The 18,909-nt window shown below is 54.9% G+C and overlaps 2 protein-coding genes across 2 annotated transcripts; one reads left to right on the top strand and one right to left on the bottom strand.

Annotated features, from left to right (window-relative positions):
• Nucleotides 1-1,656: 1,656 nt before the first annotated feature.
• On the bottom strand, nucleotides 1,657-9,829 carry LOC114903149 (galectin-7-like). Its single transcript, XM_029235962.1, has 4 exons — nucleotides 9,668-9,829; nucleotides 3,329-3,417; nucleotides 2,409-2,610; nucleotides 1,657-1,782 (listed from the first exon to the last, which is right to left on the bottom strand). Exons 1-4 carry the CDS (start codon nucleotides 9,827-9,829, stop codon nucleotides 1,669-1,671), a joined length of 567 nt encoding a protein of 188 aa, XP_029091795.1. The 3' UTR covers nucleotides 1,657-1,668.
• Nucleotides 9,830-14,471: 4,642 nt separating this feature from the next.
• Nucleotides 14,472-18,526, top strand: LGALS7 (galectin 7). The gene is made up of 4 exons (XM_029235952.1): nucleotides 14,472-14,579; nucleotides 16,778-16,866; nucleotides 17,585-17,786; nucleotides 18,413-18,526. The coding sequence occupies exons 1-4, from the start codon at nucleotides 14,472-14,474 to the stop codon at nucleotides 18,524-18,526; spliced, it is 513 nt and encodes a 170-aa protein (XP_029091785.1).
• The last annotated feature ends 383 nt before the right edge of the window (nucleotides 18,527-18,909 follow it).

The raw sequence follows: 18,909 nt of genomic DNA, 5'->3' as shown, positions 1-18,909 counted from the left end.
CAAGAACATTCTCTTGCATGTCCACTGTAAGGCAACAGTGAAAATCAGGAAATTAACAGATGGAGAACAGATTAACAGATGGATAACTACCATCTATTCCGAGACCCCAACCACCTTTACCAGTTGTGCCAACAACTGTATTTTCCACTGCATACTTTGAAATTTGTACCGTAGGTATATCTTTAAATTAATATATATTTTAAAGTTATATATATATAAAGTGATATTATATATATGTAATTCCTTTAACAGTCAAATAAAAATAAACATAATGAGCCCTGGGACCAGGGGAATTCAGACTTTCCCGGGTCCTCCAGTGGGAGAGGGTGTCCTTCATTCCACGACCCACCCAGAGATACACTCTTGAGGGCCGGGCATGGGGGTGAAGTGGCTTCAGCCGAAGGGTCTCAAGGGGCAGAAAAACGGGTCCAGAAAAAGCTCAAGTGCTGCAGCAGGGTTTGGCCTTCCCACCACCCTAGCTGTTTCAGGTTCAGTCGGCAAGCAGCCCCACCTTGCCGAGCCTCCGTTTTTAAACCGCAACTTCTGCAGCGGCCCAAGGGAAGGAGGGAGATCTGTCTGTCACACTTTGGCCGGAGTCCGGACCGGAAGCCTGTGTGTGGTACATCCGCCAGGGGTGCGGATCCAGACTTTCCGAGACCCGGGTCCGAACCCACTGTGAGCTGCTGGCACGCTGCCCCACCCCACCCCCCGCCTCCATCCGCAGCTGCGAACCACGTCCGCTGCGAGCGCCTCGCTGAGGGTGCGAGGCTGGGGGGCGCTCGCTTGGTCCCGGCTCCCCCGCCAACCACAGCTATTCAAGGGCGACCCAGCGACCCCCAGAAACCAGAAAATCCCCACCTGCCGGTCGGGGGTGACTGGGCGTCTGTATATACCCAACTCCCCCTACCCCCTAGAATCTCGGAGAGGGCCGGGGTCTCGGGGCCGTCGGGCGAGCCCAGATGGACGAAGTGTGTGAACACGCTCGAAGGCAGCAGGGACACAGGAGCCCGGCCGTTCGCGTTTCCCGTCTTCTCCGCGGGGAGGCTGCAGCTTCAGTGCGCGTCTGCCCCGGGGCGCGACCATCGGAGGCCTGTCCTGACTCCCGAACAGATGGGAGGCAGGCGAGGCCCGGATCTGCCTCCAAGCCCCTCCCCGCGCCACCCGTCTGCAGGCGCCAGTAGGTAGGCGAAACCGGCGAGAGGCAGGAAGAGGGACTTCGGCGCAGGGAGCCTGAGATTCACGCACCCGGGGTCTCCAAGGGACCTGTTGGCAGACGGACCGATTGGGGGGTCCGTTACACCCACGGAGCGGGCGCCAAGGGATGGCTTGGGCCCCTGTAAATTCCCTAAAGTCGACCCGCACCGCATTGCCACCTGGTTGCTTCGCAAAGTGCTGCAGGGGGGCAAGCCAAAGCCCCACCCCCGCCAGATCGTGACCCTCCTCAGGCCTCCAGGGACAAAAAGTGCCCTCGGAGATCCAGGCCTGGACCCGCCCCGGCCACGCAATCGCTGTGTGACCCTTAGTCAGTGTCTTCACCTCCCTGAGCCTGCTATCCTCGTCTATATGAAGGAGACACAGACACACAGGAGGCGCACAGACGAGAGGCTAAGACTTTATTTGTCACTCAAGACCCCTGTGCCCCGTCCCCACCTGCCCTCCTGGCAAGGCTCAGAAGACCTTCACCAACTCCAGCTGCACGTCCCCGCCCACTTCCATCCAGAGCGCGCGCTCTGGTGGGAGCCGGTAGCTGAACTGGTGATAATCCGAGTCCCCGACCACAACCTGCAGGGGCGAGGAGACACGGTTTATGGTTCCCGAGGCGACTGCGGGGTCATTCCCGACTCGTACCCACGCTGCGTGACCTCGTCACCCACGCAAACCCGCATTAAGGAAAAGGGCTGCTCTTGATTCTAAGCCCTTGCCAAGAGGATTCAATGAGTTCATTGCTGGCACGGGGGTGCTTTTTAAGCTTCGGCGGTGGATGTGGTCTCCACGGTGCCCGCGTCCACCGCCTCACTGTGACGCACAGATTGAAAGTAGAGAACGGCCTGGGTGGTGGAGGGTCTACAGCGACCACTCCCTGCTGGGACTTATTCTGGGTTCTGTCTCCCAACCCATCCATTCCCCTGCCCCAGAGCCACTACGTCAGGCGCCAGTGGACAGGGAATAGGGTCCGGGATGTCCACGCCTCCCCGCTGGACACCCACCCTTTGGGCTCGTGCTCTCGCGTCCTTGTCACCGCCATACGCCTGCCCTCTAGTGCGCTTGCGCCAGGGGAGGTGAGGGACTGGGGACGCCGTGCCCAGCCTCGGCCGCGCCTTTGCTCCCCACCTCCGACAAGGGCCTTCCTGGCCTTGCCAAGGGAAGAGACCTGGGTGTTGGCGGCCACCCCTGTGGCAGAGACGCACCTTGAAGCTTTCTTTTTTGGCAATGAGGTGCAGTTCGAAAGGCTCCCCACGCTGGAAGGCGGGGCTACCGCCGCGCTCCTCTGAGCCCCAGGCGCTGCACTCCATGGTGTTGAAGACCACCGAGGATTCATCCAGCCGGGGGTTGAAATGCAGGACGATCTCACTGTCTGGCTCGTCACTGCACAGCAGGTTTATGTAGAACCTGTTAGGTGGCGGATGGGAGGGGGCGTCAGAGAAAGGACTTACCGATTGCCGAAGGACATCCAAGTCCACGGGGACCTGAGAGCCACACGCCAGTGAAGGAGGGGTGGTGGACTGGAGGCCAAGGAGCCCAGATTCCAGGACATCCAGAAACCAACTGGGGACCTGGACACACATCCACCCAGGCAAGGGTCACTGTACTACGGCCTGGGTCCCCCGCATTTCCAGAGTCTGGGAGTTGCCGAGGAGTCATGGTCCTGAGACCGGGGTGCCTCCGATCCCCCAATTCCCAGAGGGCCGGGAGCAATACCAGGGACCCCAGTATTCCCAGGCATCGTAGATTCCCAGAAATCCTGAAGCTCCCGACCCAGGAAGTCATAGGTTTGATTGCTGAGGCCTCCCAGGTGCCCAGGGCACCTCTGACTCACAGGCTGTGTTTCCACAGTTGCTTCAGACTCAGACTGGAAGTCTTACTATAAGTAAGAGCCTTGGATTGCCCAGGAACTCCCAGATTCTTAGAAGGTTGTAGGGACCCCAGGTACACTGTCCTGGGACAAATGAGTAAAGACATCAGATTCCAGAAGGTGGGAAATAGCTTGGAGATTCCAAGATCCTGGTGGGCAAAGCTGGCCTGGGGCTTGTTCTCTGGGCTGTAAGAAGTGGGCTCAGCTGAGCCTGGAGACCTCCCACCCCTTACCGCAGAGGCTTGGAGGTCTCACCTGTCAGCATTTTTGGGGACAACACCACGAATTCTCAACACGGTGCCGACTTCGAAGCTCTTGGCCAGCGAGGTCCTGTAGGGCACCTTCTGCAGCACCAGGGGTGCGGGGGCCAAAGTGGATCAGGGAGGCAGAGAAGAGAGACACATGGGTCAGTGCCGGGGAGAACATGACCAGGACCCAGACCAGCAGAATCAGAGAGCAGAAAGGGCACAGAGGCAAAGGAAAGAGAGCCAGGCGTAGGGAAAGGGTTGGAGAGAGGAACACAAAGAATCAACAGGAAGATATTCAGAGAGATAGAAAGTAAGGGGGAAACACCAAGGGGGAGATGGGAGCATGGGATGGATTGGGTCAACCCAGAAACAACAGCCCAGAACGTCATAGCACCCCCGAACACCCGTTTTCTCCGTGAAACAGGAGACCTCAGCCAAGCCCCAGCCCCTACCCCATTCCAGTGCAGCCTTGGGTCCAAAACCTCGCCACCTCCACACCCCTGAAGCACTCACATATAGCCCTGCCATGGCTGGAACAGCGGACAGGCAGTGGTGGTGGTGGGTATGGCTGCTGGGACCTTAAGTAGAAGCAGGGCGTGGCTGGCCCTGGTGACTCACCGTCACCCCTTTCCACACCCACCACCCACACCTGGCACAGACCCTGGCCCTGGGGCCATGCTGGCCAGCACCCTCCTTCTAGGGCCTCTGACACCCCTGCAGTCCCTGAGGATTCCCAGGTCCCTCTCCTGTGAGCTAATAATGATAGGAACAGTTAACAATAATAATAATAATATTATAGGGACTTCCCTGAGGGCACAGTGGTTAAGAATCCACCTGCCAGGGGAGAGGACACAGGTTCGATCCCTGGTCCAGGAAGATCCCACATGCCTCAGAGCAACTAAGCTCGTGCACCACAACTACTGAGCCTGCGCTCTAGAGCCTGCAAGCCACAACTACTGAGCCCGCGTGCCACAGCTACTGAGCCCGTGTGCCACAACTATTGAAGCCCGCGGGCCTACAGCCCGTGCTCTGCAACAAGAGAAGCCACCGCAATGAGAAACCCGTGCACGGCAACGAAGAGTAGCCCCCGCTCGACACAGCTAGAGAAAGCCTGTGTGCAGCAACGAAGACCCAACGCAGCCAAAAATAAATAAATAAATTTATTTATTAAAAAAAAAAAAACATCAGAGAAGGCTCATTGAGCCACCATGCCTCCAGCCCTAGCTTCCTGGTGACTGGCGGAGAGAAAACACGCTCGTGCCCATTTCATCATGGAAAACTCGAGTCCTGAGAGGCTAAGCTGTGGGCTGCAACTCTGGACCCTCTCTGCCAGGTTAGGACCTGCTGACTAGGGCTAAGGACGTGTCTGCCCTGACATTCCAGTTTATGCTTCTGGAATATAATAATAACCATGGCAACAACAATAATAACAGAAAAGGGAGCTCAGAGGGGCAGGGTGTTTTGCCTGATGGTCAAGGCTGTCTCCTTGGTGCCTAGTGCAGTGCCTGGCACACATAAGTGCTCTGTAAATATGGGTGAAAGAAGGAATGAAAGATAACACAGCTGCCATTAACGAAGCCTCCGGCCTTTCTAGCATGAGCCAGAGACCACTGATTTCAGACAGGCCACTGAGGCAGGGCCATTGATCCCCCTTATTTGACAGATAAGGAAACTGAGGCTCAGAAATGAGAAGCGGTTTGCCCAAAAAACACAGCTGTGCAGAACCACGGACACTGTGTCTCTGGCTTTCTTGATCTCTGGAAGTTTCTCTCTGGTTTATTCTGTCTCCAGGATGCCCTAGTCTCTCTGACTCTCTGTCTCTCTGGCTGTCCTGTGTCTCTGTCCCCCCACCCCCCGACGCGTTCCTGTTTCTCTCCTTCGAGTCTCTCTCCCTCCTCCTCCCAGAACCCTTCCTCTCTCCCATCCGATGTTCAGGACAAGGGGCGGGGAAGGAGGGGTGTCCTACGACCCGCCCCCCAGCCAGACCAAGGAAGAGAAAAAAGTGGGACCCTCCACCCAGGCCCATTTCCACTCCCCACAGCCCAAAACTCCAGAAGAGGAATCCAGGTATGAAGGGTGGGGTCAGAGGGAGAATGCTGAAAGAGGGTTCTGGAAGACAGGGAACGGGGAGGTGGGGAGCTGGGCAGAAGCCCCTCCTAGCAGCCCCCTCTCCGTTTCTGCCGCCCTACTCCCCGCACCCCACCCCCATTGGCACCCCACCCAGCAGAGGGAGAAGAGGCCTGGGGCAGAGCCAGGAATGGAAACTTTGGGTGGAGACAAGCAGGCTCAGAACCTGATCCACAGCCTCGCAGGCGTCCCAGCCTCCCTCCAGGCCCCTGACCACACAGCTAGGGCAGCTGGAGGAGCCAGGGCCTCGGAGAGGGAGGCTGGGCAGCTGCATTTAGGCATTTGGTTGGGGGCTGCAGGCACCCCTATTTGGCAGAGGAGAAAGCAAGCTTAGAGAGGGCCAGCCTCTCACCAAGCCCTCACAGCAAGGATGGGCCAGGGCCCGGGCTGGAGCCGCTCTGTGTGCCAAGGGCACCTCATCGGGACTTTCAATAGAGAGGACAGTGGGGTCTGAGGTGGTAACACCAACATCTGCTCGGGTGGAGAGTTTCCCAGGATGATGGACTCCATCACTCTGATCACTAAGGGTGTCCCTTTTCTGTACCTCATTCTGTATATTGCTGTGTATCCCACTAGCTCATCTGTTCCCCGATTTCTTCATTGTGGTTGGATATTTCCCCACATGCTGCCGACCTGCAAGTCCTGACCTGACCTTCATGTTTGGCCATATGTTTGCATTGAGTGTGTTACCAGCTTGATTGCTAGTTCATTTCTCAGCAGTCAGATATGGGCATCCTGGATGGATTCTTATTCATTTGTGCTGGTTATCTTCGATCAGTTCTGGAATAACATGCTTAGGAGCATTTTTGTCTCACCTCTAAATAAGTGGCGGATGTCCTTATTTCCCAATACTCTTGTTTTCTCGAGCTGTAGGTCACGCTCGTAAATCATCCAGGTTTTACCGGAACACTTCCATGAGCCTTGACAATACACAGACCTGGGCAACCACCACCCCAATCAAGTTTTAGCCCCTGAAACAGCCAGTCCCCCTCCACCTGCCCCAGGAAACACTGTCACTCCTCAGCATTTAAGAGCCACCAAGTTAATTTGCGATGAAAACAAAGAAAGGGATGCCCAGCGGGCCGAGTTTGCTGGCTCTCCCCTCCTTCAGAAATAACTGGGGCGAAAAGTACTAAGTGTACCATGGTGTTTGTAGGAATTGAAAATCCCAGGCTCTGTCCATGTCAGCTTCTTGGAGACTTTGGGTTGGTTTTCATATACAGCGAAGAAAGTTCAGGGGCTGGATTGGTTTTGTAAATTAGTTTACCAATGAGGAAAATGGCATGTTTTAAAAATCTGACCTTTTTTTTTGGCCCTGCTGTGCTTGACCTGTGGGAACTTTTTCCCCTGATGAGGAGTTGAACCCGGACCCTCGGCAATGAAAGCACCGAGTCCTAACCACTGGACCACCAGGGAATTCCCCCAAATGTGACTTTTTCTTAAGCTAGGAAGTCCGCTGGAAACCTTACAGTTTTATTTATAAATATAGTAAATTGTATCGATGCAATCACTTGCTAAGGAGAAGCAGTTGCTGTCATATTTGGTTCCATTGGTAAACTGAGTTCATTAAACCCCTTTAAACATTTTAATCAGAATGCGGGATTTTGACATGTTGAGTTTGAAGTATTTCCACTGTCTCTCCAAGGCCAAAGTAATCTTGTACATTTCCGTCTTGCTCTGTGAAAACACTGATTTGCTGTTTCTCCTCCTCTTCTCCTTCCTTTCCTTCCGCTGAGCAGTTGGGTGCTCCAGCTGTTATGCTGGTGAGTAAGTGTTGCCTCTGGGGGGTGGGGGGCCCACAGGGCGGGGTGAGGGGGCTGAGGGGGCGCCCCTCCCCCAGGGCTGGGTCAGCTGGGGTGTCAGAGGGAGCCGCTGAGGAGGGTGCTTAGCAGAGGCTGGCCCTCAGGAGGCGGGTAAGGAGGGTGGCGGGACAGCAGGGAGCGCAGCCCCGACGTGGGAGGAGGTGTCTGTGCAGGGGTGAGGGTCACTGAGAGGTGCTGGAGCCCAGCGGGGGAGGGGGGCTTCCGCAGGGGGAGGAAATGTCGTGTGGGTGTCAGCGATGGAAGGCAGTCCAGAGCTGCTCTCTCCCTGTCAGAGGAGGGACGTATAGATGTGGACCAAAGAAGTGGGCCGTGAACCCTGTGACATCGGTCTGGAAACGGAAGCATCCGTTTGAAGTAATGATTGCATGAGTTGGAGATTTACTTGGAGAGGATTATTTTAAAACGTTTTTTAAAATTGTGTTAAAATAGAAAACCATGGAATTTACCATTATAACCCTGTTTTAAACATACAGTTCAGTGGCCTCAAGTACATTGACACTGTTGTGCAACCCTCATCACCATCCATACCCGGAACTTTTTCACCTTCCCCAACGGAAGCCTGTACCCACTAAACACTGGCTCCCTGTTCCCCTGTCCGCACCCCCTGGCCACCACCATGCTACTTCCTGTCTCTGTGAATTTGACTGTTCTGGGTACCTTGTATGAGTGGAGTCATACTTGCCCTCTGTGACTGATGAGAGAAAGGAAGATGGTTGTAAATATGTGTGTGTGTGTTGAAGGGTGACAAATATGCCACCCAAAATATTACCCTTTGGGACTTCCTTGGCGGTCCAGTGGGTAAGACCCCACTCTCCCAATGCAGGGGGCCTGGGTTCCATCCCTGGTCAGGGAACTAGATCCCGTATGCCACAACTAAGAGTTTGCATGCTGCAGCGAAGATCCTGCATGCCACAATGAAGACCTGGCACAGCCTAAATAAATAAATATTAAACACCACCACCAACAACAAAATATGCCCCTTTGGCATGAGGATTATTTTGAGCTAAAAGCACTTGAAAAGCAGCAAATACAGGAAGGGCATTCTAATCTCCCCTTTTCTCCTGAAAACAGGAGATAAAAACTACTAAGTGAAAGACACCCTACTTGGACCCAAGGAAAGTAAAATTTTTATCAGCAAACTGAGACCTAGGGAGTTCAATAAAAACCGACCTTGTTAAAATAATTCTTATCTTCCTTTAGCCTCCCCACACATTAGTTACTTCTCCACAATTGCTTTTATTGTTCTTAGCTTGAAGGTTTAGCTGTTTCTTTGCATTTATTTCCTTATGAGGGCTCCAGGATCATGTAAAACATTTAAATGTGTATACAGGGACTTCCCTGGTGGTGCAGTGGTTGAGAATCCGCCTACCAATGCAGGGGACACGGGTTTGAGCCCTGGTCCGGGAAGATCCCACATGCCGCGGAACAACTAAGCCCGTGCACCACAACTACTGAGCCTCCGCTCTAGAGCCCCCGAGCCACAACTACTGAAGCCCACGTGCCTAGAGCCCGTGCTCCACAGCAAGAGAAGCCACTGCAATGAGAAGCCCGCGCACCGCAACGAAGAGTAGCCCCTGCTCGCCACTACTAGAGAAAGCCCGCACGTAGCAATAAAGACCCAACACAGCCAAAAATAAATAAAACAATTAATTAATTAATTAAAAAACAAAGGCAAGACAAAAGATGTGTGGACCCTTTGTGTCATTTGAATATCTACAAACATTGTGGCCCTACCAGGCAAGAAAAACAGGAAAGGAGCTCAGCTCCTCAACTCAAAACACTAGATCGAGTTTGGTCAGGCAAAAATGTCATCTGAATGCATGTGGCTGACACATCAAACTTGGAGAATGTGTCATTTGAATGTGGCTCCCTTCCTAAAACCCACTAGCAGCAGTTACTCCCATGCAAATGGCATATCCTGGTGTGTGTCACACAGCTCTAGGCACTTGATCAGCATTCACCCTTTAGTTTCTCACTGTCATCTAATCGAATCTAGGAGGTAGGGACTGCTGTCATCCCTGTTTTACTGACATAACGAGAAAAGCAACTGTCTTCAGATCACGCAGTCAGGGAATGCAGGGCCAAAAAACGATCCCAGGCGTCTGGCCCTTAACCAGTATGTTTTAAATGAGTTTTTAAAGTTGTCAACCCTCAGGGCCAAAGAAAAGGAGAGAGAAGACAAATTTAGGTACTGGATACGTGGTAACCTCTTAGTAAATCCCAGAAATTGAAACCTAGGCTGGAGTTGGAAAACTATAGAAGAAACTCATTGAATTCAGAGCCACCAAACAGCTCGGGAATCCATGGCACCAGGTGCTTCTGGAGGTGGGACAAAAAATGGGAGGCAGGCTTTCCGGGCAGCGGGAACGGAGGTGGGCCTGGCGGGTCCACATTGCCTCGGGGCTGGAGCCCGGGTCCCCGCCGGCTGGCTGAGCCCCACGCCTCCGTCCTGGGCCGCGGTGGCCGGAGGTGCGCCCAGGTCCGCGGGACAGGTGGGCGCAGAGCTCGCTTGTTTTGGGGGTGCCATGCAGCGAGGTTCCGGCGCCTCCGCGGAGCATCGCGGGTCCCGGGCTGAGGGCTCCACGGCTTGCTATGCGCTCCGCACTTTCCCGGCTCTGAAGCCTCGAGAACACGGCTAGGCAGCAGTAGTTTAAAGCGGAGTTTGCCTACTGGGAACTAGGGGCCTGCTGGGGTCTCAGTTCTTGGCTGGCCCCGGAACACGAGGTTGCCAGGCCTGTGACGGCAGCAGGTAGGAGTGAGCCGCTGGTGCGGTGATGAGAAGGAAAGGAAGGACACTGGCTGTTGGCCTGTGAACCTAGACAAGAACGAGCAGCCAACACAATGCAGACCAAGGTCCGTGGGCCCACCTCGGTCCTGGGCGGCTGGTCAGTGGAACAGACCTGCAGGTGTGGCTCTTGTCACTCTCGGACTGGCTTCGGGACAGAGTCTGCGGATGAGCCCAGGGCACCGCCCTCAGTCCTCCAGGAGAGGGCGCCGGAGTGGAGCCGGGGGTGTGTGCCCACTGGGCACCACGGCCACGCCCCTCCAGTCTGCCGGCAAGGGCAGTGGGGAGCGGGGGGAAGTCACGGTCTTGGGAATGTCCTCTGATAAAAATGAACCTGCGGGGCTTCCCTGGTGGCGCAGTGGCTGAGAGTCCGCCTGCCGATGCAGGGGACACGGGCTCGTGCCCCGGTCCGGGAAGATCCCACATGCCGCGGAGCGGCTGGGCCCGTGAGCCATGGCCGCTGAGCCTGCGCGTCTGGAGCCTGTGCTCCGCAACGGGAGAGGCCACGACAGTGAGAGGCCCGCGTACAGCAAAAGAAAAAAGAAAAGAACCTGGGCTTCCCTGGTGGCGCAGTGGTTAAGAATCCGCCTGCCAGTGCAGGAGACACAGGTTCGATCCCTCATCCAGGAAGACCCCACATGCCGTGGGGCAACTAAACCCGCGAGCTACAACTACTGAGCCCGTGTGCTGCAACTACTGAAGCCCGCACACCTACAGCCCGTGCTCCGCAACAACAGAAGCCACCGCAGTGCAATGAGAAGCCCTCGCACAGCAACGAAGACCCAACACAGCCAAAAATATAAAAATTAAATTAAATCTTAAAAAAAAATAACAAAAGTATGAAATTAACACCAAAAATACCTCCACCGATTCTTTGGCACTTCTGCTACCATGAGGTGGAGGCTTAAACGCAGGCCAACCTCAGTTGTTCACTCATAACAAGTAGAGTGCAGCATGGAGAGGTTTGGCATGACTTCCCAGACCAGGTTAGAAAAGAGGAGGCAGCTTTCATCTGGTGAGCTGAAAGGGCGCTGGCCTTTGGAGCCCTGAGCTGCCATGAAGGAAGTCCGGCTACTCTGAAGATACACAGGCTTCCTAGGAAGGCTGTGTGCAGGTCACCCAGATGATCCCAGCCCCACAGTAACAGAGGTTGCCCAGACATCATGGAAGCTTAATAGATGAGCCATTCCCTCTGTGCCCTGTCCAAACCCTCGACCTACAGAAGCCATGAGCCCACACACACACAATGGCTGTTTTAAGCCTCAAAGCGTTGGGGTAATTGGCTTCACAACAAAAGTAACTGGAACCCGCGGAAATGCAACAGCCACATGGCCATCCTGGACTGAGTCAGGATTAAGAGAGAAAGTGATAATGGATATTGGAGGGTCAACTGGTGCTCCCTGTCACGGTGCAGCCCTTTGTCTACAATAATATTCATCTGTACTCTTCCTCCCCTACCCAGACCACTCACCTCCCCTTCCAGTGGAGACAACCTTAAGCTCCCACCTGGTTACTGTGCCCAGCCCAGAGGCCAGGATTTTGGTGGAAGACACACACAGTCTTCTTTGTCACGCCCAGCCAAGGCTGGCCCTAGACACCCAATAAACTAAGGTGAAGGCATTTTTGGGTTTTTTTTGGTTTTTTTTTTTGTGTGCGGTACGCGGGCCTCTCACCGCTGCGGCCCCTCCCGCTGCGGAGCACAGGCTCCGGACGCGCAGGCTCAGCGGCCTATGGCTCACGGGCCCAGTCGCTCCGCGGCACGTGGGATCCGCCCGCACCAGGGCACGAACCCGAGTACCCCGCATCGGCAGGCGGACTCCCTACACTGCGCACCAGGGAGGCCCGGTGAAGGCATTTTTATGCAGGAAATGGGAAACAGGGCAACGTGCAGCAGACACTGGTCCATAGCAAAGATCAAGCCCACTGGACATGAAGATCAAAGACTCGTTCTGGTTCTGCCTCCAGGGAGGTTCTTCTTGTCTCCACTGCTTTCCAAGGCCTCATCTGGGGGGTAGGGATGTTGGAGAGGATGCTCTTTCTGGGAACCACGGTAGTCCGGATTCTGTAAAATCAGAACCCCAAGTTTGATTTATCCCCCCACCATTTTGAAAATTTTCACACTTACAGCAAAGTTAAAAGAAGAGGACGGTGAATGCCTGCAGAGGTGTCATCCAGGCTCCCAGGCACGTTAATATTTTCCACATCTGCCATTTCTCTCTGTGAACCACTGCAAGGCAGGTTGCAGGCATCATGACACTTCACCCCTAAATACTTCAGTGTGCATTTTATAAAAAATGTATTTGGCTGCACCAGGTCTTCGTTGCAGCAGGGGGGAATCTAGTTCCATGACCAGGTGTCAAACCCGGGCCCCCTGCATTGGGAGCGCGGGCTCTTAAACTGGACCACCAGGAAGTCCCTGCAGTGTGCATTTCTGAAGCATAATTCTCCTATACAATCACAGTACAAATCACACCTAAAAATGTTAACATAAATTTAATCTTGTAATTATTAGCTCACACGGTCACCTCCATTTCCAGCCCGATGTCACAGGGTTCACGGCCCATTTCTTTGATCCACATCTATACGTCCCTCCTCTGACAGGGAGAGAGCAGCTCTGGACTGCCTTCCATCGCTGACACCCACACGGCATTTCCTCCCCCTGCGGAAGCCCCCCTCCCCCGCTGGGCTCCAGCACCTCTCAGTGACCCTCACCCCTGCACAGACACCTCCTCCCGCGTCGGGGCTGCGCTCCCTGCTGTCCCGCCACCCTCCTTACCCGCCTCCTGAGGGCCAGCCTCTGCTAAGCACCCTCCTCAGCGGCTCCCTCTGACACCCCAGCTGACCCAGCCCTGGGGGAGGGGCGCCCCCTCAGCCCCCTCACCCCGCCCTGTGGGCCCCCCACCCCCCAGAGGCAACACTTACTCACCAGCATAACAGCTGGAGCACCCAACTGCTCAGCGGAAGGAAAGGAAGGAGAAGAGGAGGAGAAACAGCAAATCAGTGTTTTCACAGAGCAAGACGGAAATGTACAAGATTACTTTGGCCTTGGAGAGACAGTGGAAATACTTCAAACTCAACATGTCAAAATCCCGCATTCTGATTAAAATGTTTAAAGGGGTTTAATGAACTCAGTTTACCAATGGAACCAAATATGACAGCAACTGCTTCTCCTTAGCAAGTGATTGCATCGATACAATTTACTATATTTATAAATAAAACTGTAAGGTTTCCAGCGGACTTCCTAGCTTAAGAAAAAGTCACATTTGGGGGAATTCCCTGGTGGTCCAGTGGTTAGGACTCGGTGCTTTCATTGCCGAGGGTCCGGGTTCAACTCCTCATCAGGGGAAAAAGTTCCCACAGGTCAAGCACAGCAGGGCCAAAAAAAAAGGTCAGATTTTTAAAACATGCCATTTTCCTCATTGGTAAACTAATTTACAAAACCAATCCAGCCCCTGAACTTTCTTCGCTGTATATGAAAACCAACCCAAAGTCTCCAAGAAGCTGACATGGACAGAGCCTGGGATTTTCAATTCCTACAAACACCATGGTACACTTAGTACTTTTCGCCCCAGTTATTTCTGAAGGAGGGGAGAGCCAGCAAACTCGGCCCGCTGGGCATCCCTTTCTTTGTTTTCATCGCAAATTAACTTGGTGGCTCTTAAATGCTGAGGAGTGACAGTGTTTCCTGGGGCAGGTGGAGGGGGACTGGCTGTTTCAGGGGCTAAAACTTGATTGGGGTGGTGGTTGCCCAGGTCTGTGTATTGTCAAGGCTCATGGAAGTGTTCCGGTAAAACCTGGATGATTTACGAGCGTGACCTACAGCTCGAGAAAACAAGAGTATTGGGAAATAAGGACATCCGCCACTTATTTAGAGGTGAGACAAAAATGCTCCTAAGCATGTTATTCCAGAACTGATCGAAGATAACCAGCACAAATGAATAAGAATCCATCCAGGATGCCCATATCTGACTGCTGAGAAATGAACTAGCAATCAAGCTGGTAACACACTCAATGCAAACATATGGCCAAACATGAAGGTCAGGTCAGGACTTGCAGGTCGGCAGCATGTGGGGAAATATCCAACCACAATGAAGAAATCGGGGAACAGATGAGCTAGTGGGATACACAGCAATATACAGAATGAGGTACAGAAAAGGGACACCCTTAGTGATCAGAGTGATGGAGTCCATCATCCTGGGAAACTCTCCACCCGAGCAGATGTTGGTGTTACCACCTCAGACCCCACTGTCCTCTCTATTGAAAGTCCCGATGAGGTGCCCTTGGCACACAGAGCGGCTCCAGCCCGGGCCCTGGCCCATCCTTGCTGTGAGGGCTTGGTGAGAGGCTGGCCCTCTCTAAGCTTGCTTTCTCCTCTGCCAAATAGGGGTGCCTGCAGCCCCCAACCAAATGCCTAAATGCAGCTGCCCAGCCTCCCTCTCCGAGGCCCTGGCTCCTCCAGCTGCCCTAGCTGTGTGGTCAGGGGCCTGGAGGGAGGCTGGGACGCCTGCGAGGCTGTGGATCAGGTTCTGAGCCTGCTTGTCTCCACCCAAAGTTTCCATTCCTGGCTCTGCCCCAGGCCTCTTCTCCCTCTGCTGGGTGGGGTGCCAATGGGGGTGGGGTGCGGGGAGTAGGGCGGCAGAAACGGAGAGGGGGCTGCTAGGAGGGGCTTCTGCCCAGCTCCCCACCTCCCCGTTCCCTGTCTTCCAGAACCCTCTTTCAGCATTCTCCCTCTGACCCCACCCTTCATACCTGGATTCCTCTTCTGGAGTTTTGGGCTGTGGGGAGTGGAAATGGGCCTGGGTGGAGGGTCCCACTTTTTTCTCTTCCTTGGTCTGGCTGGGGGGGCGGGTCGTAGGACACCCCTCCTTCCCCGCCCCTTGTCCTGAACATCGGATGGGAGAGAGGAAGGGTTCTGGGAGGAGGAGGGAGAGAGACTCGAAGGAGAGAAACAGGAACGCGTCGGGGGGTGGGGGGACAGAGACACAGGACAGCCAGAGAGACAGAGAGTCAGAGAGACTAGGGCATCCTGGAGACAGAATAAACCAGAGAGAAACTTCCAGAGATCAAGAAAGCCAGAGACACAGTGTCCGTGGTTCTGCACAGCTGTGTTTTTTGGGCAAACCGCTTCTCATTTCTGAGCCTCAGTTTCCTTATCTGTCAAATAAGGGGGATCAATGGCCCTGCCTCAGTGGCCTGTCTGAAATCAGTGGTCTCTGGCTCATGCTAGAAAGGCCGGAGGCTTCGTTAATGGCAGCTGTGTTATCTTTCATTCCTTCTTTCACCCATATTTACAGAGCACTTATGTGTGCCAGGCACTGCACTAGGCACCAAGGAGACAGCCTTGACCATCAGGCAAAACACCCTGCCCCTCTGAGCTCCCTTTTCTGTTATTATTGTTGTTGCCATGGTTATTATTATATTCCAGAAGCATAAACTGGAATGTCAGGGCAGACACGTCCTTAGCCCTAGTCAGCAGGTCCTAACCTGGCAGAGAGGGTCCAGAGTTGCAGCCCACAGCTTAGCCTCTCAGGACTCGAGTTTTCCATGATGAAATGGGCACGAGCGTGTTTTCTCTCCGCCAGTCACCAGGAAGCTAGGGCTGGAGGCATGGTGGCTCAATGAGCCTTCTCTGATGTTTTTTTTTTTTTAATAAATAAATTTATTTATTTATTTTTGGCTGCGTTGGGTCTTCGTTGCTGCACACAGGCTTTCTCTAGCTGTGTCGAGCGGGGGCTACTCTTCGTTGCCGTGCACGGGTTTCTCATTGCGGTGGCTTCTCTTGTTGCAGAGCACGGGCTGTAGGCCCGCGGGCTTCAATAGTTGTGGCACACGGGCTCAGTAGCTGTGGCACGCGGGCTCAGTAGTTGTGGCTTGCAGGCTCTAGAGCGCAGGCTCAGTAGTTGTGGTGCACGAGCTTAGTTGCTCTGAGGCATGTGGGATCTTCCTGGACCAGGGATCGAACCTGTGTCCTCTCCCCTGGCAGGTGGATTCTTAACCACTGTGCCCTCAGGGAAGTCCCTATAATATTATTATTATTATTGTTAACTGTTCCTATCATTATTAGCTCACAGGAGAGGGACCTGGGAATCCTCAGGGACTGCAGGGGTGTCAGAGGCCCTAGAAGGAGGGTGCTGGCCAGCATGGCCCCAGGGCCAGGGTCTGTGCCAGGTGTGGGTGGTGGGTGTGGAAAGGGGTGACGGTGAGTCACCAGGGCCAGCCACGCCCTGCTTCTACTTAAGGTCCCAGCAGCCATACCCACCACCACCACTGCCTGTCCGCTGTTCCAGCCATGGCAGGGCTATATGTGAGTGCTTCAGGGGTGTGGAGGTGGCGAGGTTTTGGACCCAAGGCTGCACTGGAATGGGGTAGGGGCTGGGGCTTGGCTGAGGTCTCCTGTTTCACGGAGAAAACGGGTGTTCGGGGGTGCTATGACGTTCTGGGCTGTTGTTTCTGGGTTGACCCAATCCATCCCATGCTCCCATCTCCCCCTTGGTGTTTCCCCCTTACTTTCTATCTCTCTGAATATCTTCCTGTTGATTCTTTGTGTTCCTCTCTCCAACCCTTTCCCTACGCCTGGCTCTCTTTCCTTTGCCTCTGTGCCCTTTCTGCTCTCTGATTCTGCTGGTCTGGGTCCTGGTCATGTTCTCCCCGGCACTGACCCATGTGTCTCTCTTCTCTGCCTCCCTGATCCACTTTGGCCCCCGCACCCCTGGTGCTGCAGAAGGTGCCCTACAGGACCTCGCTGGCCAAGAGCTTCGAAGTCGGCACCGTGTTGAGAATTCGTGGTGTTGTCCCCAAAAATGCTGACAGGTGAGACCTCCAAGCCTCTGCGGTAAGGGGTGGGAGGTCTCCAGGCTCAGCTGAGCCCACTTCTTACAGCCCAGAGAACAAGCCCCAGGCCAGCTTTGCCCACCAGGATCTTGGAATCTCCAAGCTATTTCCCACCTTCTGGAATCTGATGTCTTTACTCATTTGTCCCAGGACAGTGTACCTGGGGTCCCTACAACCTTCTAAGAATCTGGGAGTTCCTGGGCAATCCAAGGCTCTTACTTATAGTAAGACTTCCAGTCTGAGTCTGAAGCAACTGTGGAAACACAGCCTGTGAGTCAGAGGTGCCCTGGGCACCTGGGAGGCCTCAGCAATCAAACCTATGACTTCCTGGGTCGGGAGCTTCAGGATTTCTGGGAATCTACGATGCCTGGGAATACTGGGGTCCCTGGTATTGCTCCCGGCCCTCTGGGAATTGGGGGATCGGAGGCACCCCGGTCTCAGGACCATGACTCCTCGGCAACTCCCAGACTCTGGAAATGCGGGGGACCCAGGCCGTAGTACAGTGACCCTTGCCTGGGTGGATGTGTGTCCAGGTCCCCAGTTGGTTTCTGGATGTCCTGGAATCTGGGCTCCTTGGCCTCCAGTCCACCACCCCTCCTTCACTGGCGTGTGGCTCTCAGGTCCCCGTGGACTTGGATGTCCTTCGGCAATCGGTAAGTCCTTTCTCTGACGCCCCCTCCCATCCGCCACCTAACAGGTTCTACATAAACCTGCTGTGCAGTGACGAGCCAGACAGTGAGATCGTCCTGCATTTCAACCCCCGGCTGGATGAATCCTCGGTGGTCTTGAACACCCGGAAGTGCGGCGAGTGGGGCTTAGAGGAGCTCGGCTTTGGCCCTGCCTTCCAGCGTGGGGAGTCCTTCGATATGCTCCTCATTGCCCAAAAAGAAGGCTTCCAGGTGCGTCTCTGCCACAGGGGTGGCCGCCAACACCCAGGTCTCTTCCCTTGGCAAGGCCAGGAAGGCCCTTGTCGGAGGTGGGGAGCAAAGGCGCGGCCGAGGCTGGGCACGGCGTCCCCAGTCCCTCACCTCCCCTGGCGCAAGCGCACTAGAGGGCAGGCGTATGGCGGTGACAAGGACGCGAGAGCACGAGCCCAAAGGGTGGGTGTCCAGCGGGGAGGCGTGGACATCCCGGACCCTATTCCCTGTCCACTGGCGCCTGACGTAGTGGCTCTGGGGCAGGGGAATGGATGGGTTGGGAGACAGAACCCAGAATAAGTCCCAGCAGGGAGTGGTCGCTGTAGACCCTCCACCACCCAGGCCGTTCTCTACTTTCAATCTGTGCGTCACAGTGAGGCGGTGGACGCGGGCACCGTGGAGACCACATCCACCGCCAAAGCTTAAAAAGCACCCCCGTGCCAGCAATGAACTCATTGAATCCTCTCGGCAAGGGCTTAGAATCAAGAGCAGCCCTTTTCCTTAATGCGGGTTTGCGTGGGTGACGAGGTCACGCAGCGTGGGTACGAGTCGGGAATGACCCCGCAGTCGCCTCGGGAACCATAAACCGTGTCTCCTCGCCCCTGCAGGTTGTGATCGGGGACACGGAATACCACCACTACCGCTACCGGATCTCACCAGAGCGGGCGTTCTGGTTCGAAGTGGGCGGGGACGTGCAGCCGGAGTTGGTGAAGATCTTCTGAGCGCTGGGGACGGGGCACAGGGGTCTTGAGTGACAAATAAAGTCTTAGCCTCTCGTCTGTGAGCCTCCTGTGTGTCTGTGTCTCCTTCATATAGACGAGGATAGCAGGCTCAGGGAGGTGAAGACACTGATTAAGGGCCACACAGCGATTGCGTGGCCGGGGCGGGTCCGGGCCTGGATCCCCGAGGGCACTTTTTGTCCCTGGAGGCCTGAGGAGGGTCACGATCTGGCGGGGGTGGGGCTTTGGCTTGCCCCCCTGCAGCACTTTGCGAAGCAGCCAGGCGGTCATGCGGTGGGGGGCGACTTTAGGGAATTTGCAGGGGCCCAAGCCATCCCTTGGCGCCCGCTCCGTGGGTGTAACGGAACCCCCAATCGGTACGTCTG

The sequence above is a fragment of the Monodon monoceros genome, unplaced genomic scaffold (genome assembly GCF_005190385.1).
Source record: "Monodon monoceros isolate NGI ecotype Baffin Bay Population unplaced genomic scaffold, NGI_Narwhal_1 Super_Scaffold_10, whole genome shotgun sequence".
NCBI classification, from domain to species: Eukaryota; Metazoa; Chordata; class Mammalia; order Artiodactyla; family Monodontidae; genus Monodon; species Monodon monoceros.
Note: the sequence above shows the minus strand (reverse complement) of the source record. Positions and strands in the feature narration are given on the sequence as shown.